Genomic DNA, 14,937 nt, shown 5'->3' with positions numbered 1-14,937 from the left:
TCAAAAAAAATTTGAGTTATAAAATTTCCATTTAAGTCCTTATTTTTATATATATTTTTCATTACTGAGCCTATTTGCTGAACCTTTCTGTTTCTTCATTTGGTTCAAGCCTTGTACATAATTGTTCATGAAAGCATTTTTATCGTGACTACTTTAAATCTTTAATAATTCTAACATCTCTGTCGTCTGAGTGTTGTCATTTTTTGTTTGTCTCTGTTCATTGAGTTTGAGATCTTCTTGGTTCTTGGTACATTGAATAGTATTTGGTTGAAACTTGAACATTTTTATATTATGTGAGACTCAGTCTTATTTAAACCTTCTCTTTTAGTTTTTTTCTGACACTGCTCTGACAAGGGAAGGTGTGCTCTTTTTCACTTCCAAGTGGAAGTCCAGGTCCTTGCTCAGCCACTGTCAAGATCTGGGGGACTGCTGGGCAGGGATGTGAGTGGCTTTATCATGGTGGAGGTTGGTGCAAGTCTGACTCTCCACTAGGTCTCCTCTAACACTACCAAGGAGGGGAGGGGAAGAGGCCCCTCATTACTGGCATGTGGAAGTAGGTATGTTTGCATGGTCTCCCTGACACTGTAGAGGTGATATGAGACCTGCTGCCCAGGATGAAAGTCCTGGCTCCCTCCTTGATCTTCTCTGAAACCACCCTATCAGGGATATGGAGTTCCTTCTTATAGCTTCATGATGAGGGTAGAAGTCTGGGCTACCCACCTGTTAGACTTGCTGTCCTTGGACCTTTGAGGGTGGACATGAGACCACAATTTTTTTCTGTAGGGTTTGACTAAAGTAGAGTCATTGTCTACCAGTTTTCAATCTTGCCTTGCTGTCCTCCTCTTGGTCTTTTGGCTAGAGAGAATAGGGTATTGTTTGGGTTCTTTCTGCGTGTGCCCATTCCTGGGCTATCAGCCTCTATTGCTCCAAATCTGGGATGTATGAAGCTAAAAAAAAAGGTAGGGAACTTGTCACTTTGTCATTCCTAAGTCCTAAGAACCCTAACTTGTTGGCTGCCTTCTCTCTCTGTCTTTGAGAGTCTTGTGCTTGTTTGTATATAACGTGCAGGGTTTTTAGTTGTACGTAGTGAAAAGAATAGCAGAACCTTGGTTTAACCCATCTCCCTTAAAGTTAAGGGTGCTGTCAGCTCTGTTTTACAGGAGGATCCACTTAAATTTACAACTTTTAATGATAGCTCAAGCACCCTTATTGACTGCTTGGAAGCCACACAGGAAAGCACTTGCCAGTGTTAAGTGTCCAGTCTTCAGCCTTTCATATAGAAATTTATTTTGTCCCCATGGTGATTGATTTCAAGAAGGCTGATCTAGACTAAAAATATTCTTACGAAAGTGATGTATACAATGAGGCAACCAATTTATTTAAATTATAATGATTGCCAAGTACTACGTATATAAGGATCAGGTGGTGTTTGGTTAGATAGTACATTCACAGGGAATGGTGCTGAAGAAAGGACCAGTTCGATAGCTTCATAATAATTTTCTTTTGGTGCCACTTTGTCGCTTCCTACTTTGCATAATGTACACATTTTATGCCTGCTGAATAAATTATACTTTGTAACACGGTTTAGGGATTTACACAATTGAAAGTCTGTCCCTAGAGAATGCTGAAGATCCACCTTAATTAGGGTATTTGATGGCACCAGGCTCTTAGAGCCCAGTTTATCTAGCTGTGCAATAGGCACACTTGCCATGGGGCCTGGACAGGTCAAGTTCTGTGCCAGGGCATCCTCACCCATAGCTATTTCTCAGATGGACACTGCTGGTTTCCTCAGTTCTTTCCACCTACAATCCTTACTTATTTTTTTTCTATATAATATTATATCCTACTGCCTAAAGGCAGTTTACTGTTAGGCTTGCTGTCCTCGGAGCTTTTTTTTTTCCCGCAATAGTTAATCTGGAGTCATAGAGCCCCCTTCCTGAAATGCACAAGTCAGTCTTTCTGGAGAAAGGGTCCATAGTTTTCATCATACTCTTAAAGGATTCCATGACCCAAAAAGTCATAATGCCACTAATACCTTTGCTCCACCCTGTATCATGCATATATGATTTATATCTCTTTTAAACCTTAACTTATTATCTACTGAAGTATTAATAGTGTCATTTCCAATTTCTACATTTTTTCTTATAATTAGAAAAAAGTTGGTAATTTTTTCTTAGTATTCTCTTATTTATTACTTATTTACCTGTTACCTAACTACATTTTTTTATTTGAACATGCAGAAGTTGCAGTATTTGAAGACAAGGCAATGTATTGCTCTTTCCTTCTTCTTCTTTTTTTTTTTTTGTCCCTCAGGTCCTAATCTGTTATCCACAATACAGAAATACTACACATTTTGGACATTTGTGAAGTATTTATTTCCTGCTAAGGCCATTTTAAAATTGAGCTGTGGCAGGGGGAGAGAGTTACATATGCATGGATCCTTTTATTTGTATAAAACACAAAACTTGTTTCTCTATAATTTCTCTATAAAGATATAAGTTAAATTATTTAGTACAATGAACATTTAATAACGTGTTCAAAGAGGAAAGGTGTTTCCCCAAAACAACAATCATAATGTTAAAAAAATTGTCATAAAAAGTTGTGTTGTGGGGCAGCCCCGGTGGCTCAGCGGTTTAGCTCTGCCTTTGGCCCAGGGTGGGATCCTGGGGACCTGGGATCGAGTCCCATGTCAGGCTCCCTGCATGAAGCCTGCTTCTCCCTCTGCCTGTGTCTCTGCCTGCCTCTCTCTCTCTCTCTCTCTCTCTCTCGAATAAATAAAATCTTAAAAAAAAAAAAAAGTTGTGTTGTGGTTTAAAAAAAAAAAAGAACTTTTTCTGTTTTATTCCGTTTTTCTGTATGTATCAGATGTCTGATACATACATCTTTGTGACTTAATGCTGTGTAGGATCTGGCTTGGTGTATTTAGTGCAGTGTTTTATATGTAGCTTCATCACTATGTTCTTGGACTAAATAAGACCTTTATTGCCCTTCCAGTTCAGAAGTAGGTAATCACTGCTGTTATGAATGGACTTTTAAAAGACTTAAGTTTGTTGATAATCTGCCACATGGAAAGGTTCATTGGGCTGAAAGATATGCCGCCTTACACAGGAGCCTAGAAAGAACTAGAATTACCATGACATTCAGTATCTTTCTTCAGTGTTGGGAGCATTAGTGCCAGTGGCACCTGGCCTGTCTGTAGTTTCATGATTCTCAGATCGCATCCCATGGTGCTATACATTTTGTGGTAGTTCTGAAATAGCTTGCATGGCAGATTCTTTATAATTCGTTACTCAAACATGAAAAAAATTATTTCAGAAAGCATCGTAAGTATTTTAAATTACTGCCTACATTCTCTAAGTGCACAACAAATGTGCTGTAACTAATAAAGCTTCCCCATTGATTTAAGAGAGTCTCAGAATCAGAAGAAGCTGTACTAACTTTAAATCAGAGATGCTCTGCAGAGATGCAAAGCATCTCTGATTTAAAAAAAAAAAAAGAACTGGAAATGTCAAATACCTAGTAAGTAAAGAATATGGCTATGTTGCAAACACCCTTGCTGGTTTTACATTTGTCCCAGGTGGAGAGAGAGTTTTTTACCATCAGCAGTTGTTACTATTATTCAACTAAAGATTTGATTTTTTTTTAAAAGATTATTTATTTTAGAGAGAGAAAGCATGAGCAGGAGGAGGGGCAGAGGCAGAAGGAGAGGGAAAGTGAGAATCTCAAGCAGACTCCTGTTGAGCACAGAGCCCAACATGGGCCCAGCTCTACCTCAGAACCCTGAGATCATGACCTGAGCCGAAATCAAGAATCGAATGCTTAACTGACTAAGCCAGCTGGGCACCCCGAGATTTGATTTTATAAGCAAATATTACTAACAAAAGTTCTCTTGACGTTCCACGCAATTTTATCTTTTTATGTAGTTTTAGGCATAACACTATGTGTTATTAGTGTTAGGCATAACACTAATTATGTTATTAATTATGTTAATTATTCTGTTTGTCAAAGCAAAGATGCTTGAAAAACAGGAAATGCATATGAATATATAATTTGAATCAGGAAAGTAGTGACTCCCATATTTGTACCTTTTCATAGAAGTCTTTTTAAATTGTGTTAACATACAGTGGATATAATTAAATACACATGATGAGCCAAGAATTATGATTAATTTTTATAACATGTGACCACTTTAAGAAATAAAAAAATCCATAAACTAAATGGTCACTTCTTTTTAAAAATATTTTTAATTTAGTAGCTAATTTTCCCAGCAGTTACTGAGCTTGTAAAATTTTATTAAATAGATGGAGTAATTATAAAAACCATTAATAGTGCAGATTTTCTTTAGTCATTAAGTAGTCTGTAGGTAAAATGAGTACTCACTTATGAAATAACACCTAAAATCTTCTTTTCCAAATGCTTGATGTCAGAAAAACTAGTTAAAGTGAATTCAGCCTTGTTGCTTTTAGGTGAATCTTTTAAAGGCAATTTTATGCATGTCTGGGCTGCTAAAGGTGACTTCTTATGTTTCTGTTAGCACCTGAATGACAGCAGCACTGTTTTATTTTCTTTTGTGGAAAGAGGATGGTATGTGTACGTAACAATATCATAAGAGTTTTGGACTATGATGACAGTTCGAGGTTGTTTGGGAGATTAGAGTCCCTAAAAATTATTAAATAAAATGATGTGTGTAGGCTCTCAATAAATGCTTGTTGAATTTAACCTGAGGTAGCTTCCAAATCCTATGTAGATGCTTGTAGCCTCATGTATTACCTTGATTTATAGGTCCATTTGAAAAGTATTCTATCATGTGGCATGTGCTTTTTTAAAAGTCTGTCCTGTTTTTTTCTTTTTCTTCTTAGCCTCCTTCTATAGATTGTCTCTACTTGCTCCTTAAATATTGGCATTTCCTAAGATTCTGTCCCACAGCCTCTTTCCCATGCTACATATTCTAGATTATCTAAGCAGTTTCATTCTTTTCTATGGTTTTCCCAGATGTCTTGCAGTTGAGTGTTTATTCTCAACTCTTGACCCATGTGCCCAGTTATCTACATAACATCTGGATATCCCAGGCAATCTAACAGTGTGTTCATCATTAAGCTCATTTCCTTTACTGAACATTCCCATCTAACACTCCCAAGAGGAAAACAAAAAGAAAAGAACACATATATGCATAGACATATAGAATATATGTGCTTCTCCTTCTGTTTTGGAAAGCCCACTGCTAATAAGAGCAGGCCAGGAACTTTTATTTAAGTCTTGTGACTGTGAATCTCAGCTCAGAGTATACTTTCTATAAAGTGGTGACCATATCTTCTGAACCAAAATAGAAGATGCATGATTTGACCATATTTGAAGTCTGCACTTGTTACTGTAATTGTACCTCATTGCTTTTTCATGTCATTTTGTTAAGTGGAGTATTATGGAGTATTATATTAAGTGGAGTATTGGTATTATGGTAGACAGACCATCAGTAACATGATATTTAAAAATTGCAATTATGAGACCTGTGGTATGGGGTATACATGCATGTGTTGTGTGTATGATTTTACCTAGTTAGGGAGATCAGATAATACTTCCCCTTTGGGCTTTCTGTGTGGAGGCTGAGGAATTCACCAGGCAGCATTAGGGTATAGGGGAAATGGAAGAGTGTTCAAAGCAGGTGAGACAGCTTGCACAAAGATCTGGTGGTAGGAGGATGCACAGTATGTGTAGGTAGCTGTCTCTGTGCAAGGTAACTTTTGTAATCTTGTTAGAGGCTTTTATCCTCTAATTTCTCTCTTTCCCTTCTCTTGCTTCCTTATTCTAAAAAATATTCAAAGCTGAAGTTTATATTAAATAGAGAATAATAGTAATAGAATGGAAAATGCTAACTATTTTTCAAACTGCATGGTAGTGATTTGAGTTAGACAAACCATAGAATTTAAGGAGTAAGCATAGCGAGGACTTAGAATGTAATGCAACACCAAAAAGAAAAAGGATTTGTAATGGTATAGTTTCTAAAATCACTCCAGCATTTATAACCACTACCCTGCTACCTTTTAATAAACCAGAGAGTAATTAAATACTAAGTATAAATTTGAGAATCTTTGCTTTAAGTTACAATGACTTTCTAAGTGCATTTTTACTGTGAAGTTTAGTATTCCATGCAACCTGTCTTTGTGTATTTGAGAATTAATTCAGGCTGTAGAAATTCTGTTAGGATGTAGTGTGACTTTTGAACTGCACTGGTCTCTGGTCTGTGGTATTCTAAAGTTGATGACTGATTATTCAGTTGTTCTGTATATGCTTTTGTATTATCCTTTGAAGAATAATTCTAAATGTTCGGTCTTCAGAACATTTCTTCAAGTGCTCTTACACATTTCTTGAATAGGAAAATTATGTTCCAGGAATGGGAAATTATTTTCATTGTCTTTAAAATCTGAGTTCATAACTGTTTTTCTTTGCAGAAAGGGCGATTGCAAGACATGAAGTTCGAGAAATTGAGCAGCGACATACGATGGATGGCCCTCGGCAAGAGGCAGCACTGGATGAGGAAGAGGACATGGTGATCATTTATAACAGAGTCCCCAAAACTGCAAGCACCTCTTTTACCAATATTGCCTATGACCTGTGTGCAAAGAATAAATACCATGTTCTTCACATCAACACTACCAAAAATAATCCAGTGATGTCACTGCAAGACCAGGTAAACTCATAGAGGATGAATAAATGTTTTCTGACACTTCCTCACTCATATTTTTTATCTCAAGAGGAAAAAGCATTTTAAGGAATTTTTGTACTGACCTCAATGAATTATAAGTCTCTTGGGGAAAGTTGTACCAAACAACTTTTCTGTAATTTTACATCTTTCACAGTATTTGGTACATTTCTTTGCATATTATATATATTCAAATATTCATAAAATTAATGAACTTATTAAAAGCTTGAATTTTTGAAGAGAAAATGATGCTCTTTAGTATGGTATCCTTTTAGAAATATGAAATATTTTTAGCAAGATACCTTGCAATAAAATCATTCTGTCATCTCATTTTATGATAGAGAAATCTTTATTTAATGAATACCTATGTTCTGTATCCTCAGTTTTGTGACTAGCCTCCTAAACTTCATCTTATCCTTACTAGTAATTTATATAATATTAGATACAAACTCTGGAGAACAGAGATTGTGGCTTATATTTTTAACATAATCTTGCCTCTTAAGTTGTTAAGAAACTTTAGATAAACAAATATATAGATATGAAATAGCTTTAAGAAAAGTGGAGGAAATTATCTCATGAAATAAAATCACTTATCTCTTTAGCAGTAGTTGCACACATTTTCTCCACACCCGGAGTTCTGATTATAATTATAAGTAGAATTCTCTGTAAAGGGCAGCCCCTCTGTAGGGCAGTGGTGCAGAGGGTTAGTGCCGCCTGCAGCCTGGGGCGTGATCCCGGAGACCTGGGATTGAGTCCCACATCAGGCTTCCTGCATGGAGCCTGCTTCTCCCTCTGCCTGTATCTCTGCCTCTGTGTGTGTGTGTGTGTGTCTCTATGAATAAATAAATAAAATCTTTAAAAAAAAAAAAAAGAATTCTCTATAAATATTGAAGGGAATGGAATTGGGCCTTATGAGGAGAAAATATTTGAAAATACTATCTAGGATTAAATACCATGTTAAGGTAGCCTTATTGAAAAGGTTTTGTGATAGACAGTTAAGAATGTATTGATCTCTTTGAGGGCAGCTGAACTTGTTTAATTGTTACAGAATTTATTCTTATCCCACTCTTAAGCATACTTAAAATCCTTACACTGAAGCAAGAGAATAACATTGATTCGTAAAGTTAAGATTTGGTTTCTTAGAGAGCTGTTTATAAAGGCTAATAGTATATGGCATATCATCTGGCCATATAATTCTTGGCTCTCTGCAGCATCTTCAATTACTCTTTTTCATAAAACCAAAAATCTGCATCCATCAGCCAAACTAAACAACTCTTCTGTAAATGAGAAGAAACATGAGCTTATTAAGCTAAGTGGATCATAAAAACTATTCATTATGTAATATTGTATATCTCAAGGGCAAGTATCCTAAATAATCTGTTTTTATATAGTGTGTGGTAGATTTTAAATTTCTTTGCTTGATTGCTTTTCAAAATACATCTTGGTTTAAAAGGAACATCTCTTAATACATAGTAATTTTAGATTTATTTCAGTAATATTTTTTAGGAAAATAAAGTTACCGTGTTTATTTTGTGTTCAGCATTACAAAATTGTATGGCAGCTACAAGATGTCTGATGGTGACATTGACTGACCATTTTTTTCATGAAATAAGAATCTATGGAAGCTCTCCACATATGACATTTACGGGCATCATGTAATGATACATTTTCCCAGTTGCATTTGGATGAGATAAACCTTCTGTTTTTCTTTCAATACCTTGTTAGTTATATATAGAAAAAAAAACCATTAGAGGAGAGGCATAAACACTATCTTCAAAGCAGTTGGATTACATAATGAACAGCACTTAAAACATGTTTGTGTGGGGCAGAGTAGAGAAATAATCTTTAGCTCCAGCTCTTCCCTGGATGTATTTTGTATGTACTGTACTAGGCACTGTGCTAAACTGTTCACATACTTCATTATTTCTCAAATTTTAGAGGCAAAGTCCAAATATTTTGAGTCTGGTATAAGACTGTTGAGTGAGTAATAGCTATCTCTGCACATCCTCTGATCCTTAGAAACAGTTGTCAACTATGCTCTCAAGTTTTCATTTACTGAGTATATAGTATGTACAGAGATTGTGCTACGTTCTTAAAGAAATAAAAAAGCAAGGCTACATCTTTCAAGAAGCTTATTTGTAATTAACTTGAAACATAAAACATAGATGTAGGAATCATGAGGACTGTTTAAAGAAAACATCATTTTATGTTATTCTTACCAAATTATTTAAACCAAACTGTTTCTCACCAGAATGTTTAATCTAGACCTAATCTTGAACAAGCAAATAAATCCGTCTTGTTAGAACATTCTCCAGAATAATTGTCCTGAACAATTGTGTCAACATTGTGACAGTCAAACAAGATGTGGTTGGGGGTAAGGCAGGACAGTCCTCTTTAGAGGTAAGAAGGCTAAAGAGATATGAAAACCAAGTGTAATGTGTGATTTGTAATTGGATCTTTGATCAAAAATGTCTGCTACTTGTTTTCAGATGGTTCAGAAAAAATTAAGTTTGTGCATGCATATGGAGAGAACAAAAAGAGAAGCAGATTGACAAAATGTGAAGTTAGTGAATCTTAGTGAATGGGTGTACAGATGTTGACCATATTAGTTTTCAACTTTTCTGTAGTTCAGGGATTTTTTCACAATTAAGAAATTGAAATAAAATAAGAGGGAAAGTGAAAACAAGGAAATGAAAAAATAAACATTTGAGAATATGAGGTGTGGGATGCAACGAGACTTAGATGGACTGAGTTGTGGGAGTTATATCTGTGAGGCAGGCTTTACTCAGTGAATAGGCAGGGATTGTCAGGAGACAGGTAATTAGTTGGCTTTTGTAGTTGGAAAATGAAGTTTACTCTTCTATCATGAAAATCTCTCTGCTTTAGAGAACATCTTGCTTTTAACTGTCAAGTGTTAAGTGGCAGCGTCTTTTAGGATCTTTCTTAATTCTCTTCTACTCTTAACTGTTTAGGTTTGTGATCATATTTAACCCTTTTCTGAGTATTGGAAATATCCAGAATTTTCATTCTCTGTAGGACAACATAGTAACTTTTTTCCCCTTTTAATTCACTATTAAGGCACCTTCTGGTCTTTTGCATTACAGTCCATGATTTGGTGTTAGTTTCAGATACTGATTTTTTAGAGCATCACTTTAGATGAGTGCTTCTTAACTTGTAATATGTATATTAATCACCAGTTAAGATGCAGATTCTGATTCAGAAGGACTGGGATGGAACCTGAGGCCAAAACTGGTTCTTCTGGTCCTTTAACCACAGTTTGAGTAGCAAAGACCAAAACACAGTTCTCAGTGGGTTATGAGAAGATGCATATTATAATCTTCCCAGGATAGTGAAGTACTTACCTTTAATTAAATTCAAATTCCAAACATACATACATACATACATACATAAAATTTAAAAAAATAATAAATTCAAATTCCAACCTCCCCAACAAAATCCAGAATTCTTATCTTGGCCAACAGGCCCTTTTAAATCTAGTCTTTGTCCATTGCTCCAAATTCTTGTTTACTAGCCACACTATCCTAGTCTTCTGGTTCATTGGCTGTATCAAGCTTTTCTCATTGCAAGCTGTCTGCACTTAACCATTCTGTCTTAGAATGCACATCTCCTGGTTTCTCACCATTGACTTCATATTAGTTATCCTTTTAACATTCTCTAAATGATATCCTCTCAGAAAAACCTTACTGGGCCATCCTATGTATTAAATGCATCTTCCAGGTTACTATGTACCATCACCCTTCTTTCTCTATCTTTCCTGTTACTTACTGATTTATTTGTTTACTATTGGTCTTTTCTTCTGTATAAGCTCCTGTCTTATTTACCACTATATTCCTTGTGTTTAGAATGGTGTCTGAGTCATAGTACATATGTTCTATGAATTCTGTTACATGAACACATGAGAGAACAAATGAATGGGCTTAGGTACTGAAAGTAGTTCTTAGTGGAGCACAATGCCAATAATGATGATTACTGGCAGAATGAGCCCCTCTGATTGATAGTAATATGGTCTCCCCTTACCTCAGGTGTTTTGGGACACACCCACCCTGCCTCTGCAGAAAGGATTGAACAATGCAGTTCTGGACTTTGGTGAAAATATTATGTTTTATTGCTGCTGGATCTTTCTTATATTTTATTCAATTATTATTCATTTTTCCTTTTTGTGTAGAAAATTTCTTCTCTAGATTTGTCTCATAAAACTACCCACAGCCTTACAGTGGATGTGTATTTTAAGTATACTCATGAGTAGGAGTTTGGTGTATAGTCATTACCCAAGTTAATAGTAGTATTCATTCACTAGGTAGTAATTACAAAGTTGGAATTTGGCCAGGATTGTCAGGATGACATTCCTACTTATGGATAGTGAAAACAAGTTCTTTCAGATAATTAATGTTAAGATGAATCTTATTAAGAATGTAGGTCTGAGTACCCTGTTATAAGATGGTGCTTTCTTAGCTTTTTCCTCTAGCGCTGATTCAGGTCTGAATCCACTAGCAGATGAATCACAGCACCATTCCCTATACCACTTGTGTTTTCCCTAAAGGTCTTCTCTGGTTACTTGCTAGCCTGACTCTGCTTGACTTATAAAATCTGACAGAAATCACAGTTTCGGATCTGCTCCAGGCTAGTTATAAAAACGTCTCTTTTCATGTATTATATCTAACAACTATTTCTGAAACATCCTTCTTGATAGTCTCTTTCAATCAGAGTATGGAAATACTCTTTGAATAAAGTCGGTATGGTGACTTTCTTCTCCCCAAGCTACTGTTTTCAGTGTCTTCTTCAGTCTCTCCTTCACTTCATTTGCTACTGTTAACATTTTGCTCCTTTCACCTACTACTTTCTTTCACTAGTGTCAGGTCTAGTCGGGGAGAGTCCACACAGTAAGTGGTGCGGAAGGTTGCTCATCTAATCTCCATGTCCACTCATTCCTCTGTATTCCAGAGCCTTGTCTCAGGGTCTTGAGCAGAACGCCCCACTGCAGGGGAAAACCAGAAGAAAACTGAAAGGCTAGGTGAATGGTACAGGAGAGGGCAGAAGGCAGAAAATGATAGGGCAGGAACTGCAGTGAGGCTGACTGGTGAAAGGGTGAGAATGGGGATGGAGGGAGGAGAGGCAGGGAAAACTCTGCAGGGTGAACTCTGGGGAGAACCAGTGAACATGGCTAAAAGAAGTGGCTAAATTCAGACTTTGAAAAGGAAGCTTTTCTAAAAGATTTATTTATTTATTTTAAGGGGGGATGGGGGGAGCAGAGGGAGAGGGAGTTGGGGGTGGGGACGGGAAACAGACTGCTTGCTGAACATGGAGCCAGATGCTGGGCTCCATCTCATGACCCTGAGATCATGACCCTGAGATTGTGACCTGAGCTGAAATCAAGAGTCATCTGCTTAACCGACTGAGCCACCCAGGCCCCTCAAAAAAAGGAACTTTAAAAAGGTTGTTCTTCAAAGGGGGTTAAAGGATAGTTCTAGAATTTCAGCAGTATGTAAATGGCACTTTTAAATGCTCCACCTGTTCGCCAGATTAGTCTGAACCGCTGCTCGAACCTTATCGACATCATTTGTTTGCTTAGCACTTTCTTTTCTGTAAAGGGAAGGTCAGTCTCAGCATCTTTTGATTTATTGCAAATTGTAAATCAGCCACAGCTTTATTAATGAGACTTTACCACATTGCCTTAAATATTGATGAGATGAAAGAAAAACATATGCACATATATATTAAATATGTAGCCTTCAATATTCTTGTAGCTGGAGATTAGAGAAAGATTCTGTGTGTTTTAAGAGACTTTAATAGTAATAATATAGAGAATTTAAAAGCAATAATAACCCATGTAAATTTACCTCGGAATGAATTTAGAAAATAAAATTTAAAGTCCTATATAGACTTTTAAATCAGGTCTCTTAGTTTTGACTAGCAGTGTTCAACAACCCCTGAGGTTACCCAAGATAGTAGAAAGGCAAGAATAAATCAGCAGTCGTTGCAAAATCCTTGTCCAATAAAGAGTAGTGAACAAGGTGGATTGAGATCTTGTGGGTTGAGGAGTGTTTTGTTTTGTTTTGTTTTTTGTTAAGATTTTATTTATTTGAGAGAGAGAGAGAGAGCAGGAGCAAGAGCAGGAGGGAGGGGTAGAGGGAAAAGCAGGTTCCCTGCTGAACAGGGAGCCCCACTCAGGACTTGATCCCAGGACCCTGGGATCATGACCTGTGCCAAAGGCAGATGCTAACAGACTGAGCCACCCAGGTGCCTGAGGTGTTTTTGAATGACTGGATCTGAGACATTTCCTTAGCAGTGGGTAAAACATGAAATTCTCAGTGCCCAAGTTTGTTGATCAAAGTCATGATACAATTACTCTCTTTTCACATCCTTCTGGGTTTTTTTCCTCTCAACTTAATTTGAACAATAATAAATTAAAGAAATTATCTTGTGGTTTAGAAGGATTATTAGACCAAAATTTAAGGTGTGTGGTTCTTGAGTTTCAGTTTTTTTTTTTTTTAATCTGTAAAATAAAGAGTACAGGATATCCTAAGTTCCTTCCACCTCTAAAATGCTGATTCTCTAAACTATAGAGTTTGAGGTTGGTGACAACAGTGGAAGATTCATGCTTTTTTCTGGTCTCGCCCATCTCCAAACTCTTCCAGAGTCCAGCTGGAAGTAGAACCCTTTTTCTCACTTCATTAGTTTTTAAACTGTGTTTCTTGGAATGCTTCAGTTCCAGTATGCTTCAGGCATCACTGTGTGCGGGTAGGAGACTGAGCAGGCAGGGTTCATTCTGCTCCTGTCCTCACTTCTGTTTTGTACATTGTGGTGGCTTACAAGATGATCTTTAAAAATCAGTTATATTTTAGTATACTTTTTTTTTCCGTATCATAAAAGTAGTGAACATGAGAGTATATCTCTGCTAAAGAGCTTTTATAGACCTCAGGGCCTCCTTTGCAAAGCAACTACAAAAAGAAGCTTCATGTAAATAAAACCACACAGTAGCTCCTGGGCCTGCCTACCTGTGCTCCTCAGTGTGCTCCGCTGACCTGCCATCATGTGGAGACTTGTAAGAAGTGCAGAACCTTGGGCCCCACTCCAGACCGACTGAATCAAAATCTTCGTTTTATCAGGAGTGAGTCCCAGATGATTCATTTGTTTGAGAAGCCCTGCAGCAGTCCACATATTGTCCAGCTTCCTGGGCTCTTCACCTGACACTGAAGGGCACATATTGGATGAAGTATGTCCTTAGGAGGGTTCAGTTTAATCCTGACCATCCTTAAGAAAGGTGCAAGAAAGAAGTATCCTTGAAGTTTATATTCATACCTAACTCTTATTTCCATCTTATTTCCGTCTTTCACCGCACAATGTACTCTTAACTTTGTACTATTGATCCTCTCTAACATTTGGCTTACATAACACCATTTTCTCAGATTTCAATCCAGCATCTCCTTTCGTTTCTCTCCTACAGCATCACCTCCACATTAAATCTGGGCTTCTGGAAAATAGAGCTCAGTTGCTAAATATGCCTTAAGTACCCTCAAAGCACCACCTCCCATTCCTATTCTCTTTTCCTTCTATTTCTCCCTCACTTTCAGCTGAAATAATGGAACTGATTTTCACAGAACCAAAGGCTTACATGAAATAATCTACTAGTAAGTGGCAGTTTATAAGGACTTTTCATATTCAACATGAAATTTTTTAAGGATTCAGTTTTAGGTTATATAATTTTAATTTTCTGTTTAATTTTCATTTGCCATTTGATATTTTCATTCTCTTGTGCCTTACTCAAAGAACAGATAGGAAGGAACATGAGAACCTCAAATCATACATTTATTTGGCTCTTTTTTCTAGTGGGAAAAATTGTAAATATCTGTTGAAATATAATTGTGTATTTTCTAATGCAACATACTTTTACCATCTACATTCAATTTTCAGATTTAAGTGTGTATGTGTGCATAAGATAATAAGATAAGGTTCATATCACTTTCCTTCTAAGAACTCCATTATTTCCCTTAGTATCTGAGTTATTAATGCTTTCCCTAAAAAATAAATTTCCCCAGAACCTTCTGTTTTTCCCTAGTTCACATTCTCTGACATATGGCTGCTTCTGCACTGTTTTGTACTCTGCCGTACAAATAGGCCTTTTCTAGGAGGCGGCCATCATCATTCATTGCCATTAATTTATTGGCTAATCTGATAGAAGTGGTCCAGAATATCTACCTGTGACATACGCTATTCTGAAA

At 36.7% G+C, this 14,937-nt stretch overlaps 1 protein-coding gene across 2 annotated transcripts in view; it reads left to right on the top strand.

Moving 5' to 3' along the window:
* The window catches only part of HS2ST1 (heparan sulfate 2-O-sulfotransferase 1), a 173,764-nt gene that overhangs the window by 128,316 nt on the left and 30,511 nt on the right, over positions 1-14,937 (top strand). For both annotated transcript variants that reach the window (XM_038541464.1, XM_038541465.1), the window contains exon 2: positions 6,447-6,685. In XM_038541464.1, coding sequence (XP_038397392.1) covers positions 6,447-6,685 — 239 coding nt within the window. The remainder of the gene's footprint in view (positions 1-6,446; positions 6,686-14,937) is intronic.

The sequence above is a fragment of the Canis lupus genome, chromosome 6 (assembly GCF_011100685.1).
Source record: "Canis lupus familiaris isolate Mischka breed German Shepherd chromosome 6, alternate assembly UU_Cfam_GSD_1.0, whole genome shotgun sequence".
Lineage (NCBI taxonomy): Eukaryota > Metazoa > Chordata > Mammalia > Carnivora > Canidae > Canis > Canis lupus.
The sequence above is the reverse complement of the archived record's forward strand: the minus strand, read 5'-3'. Positions and strand labels throughout refer to the sequence as shown.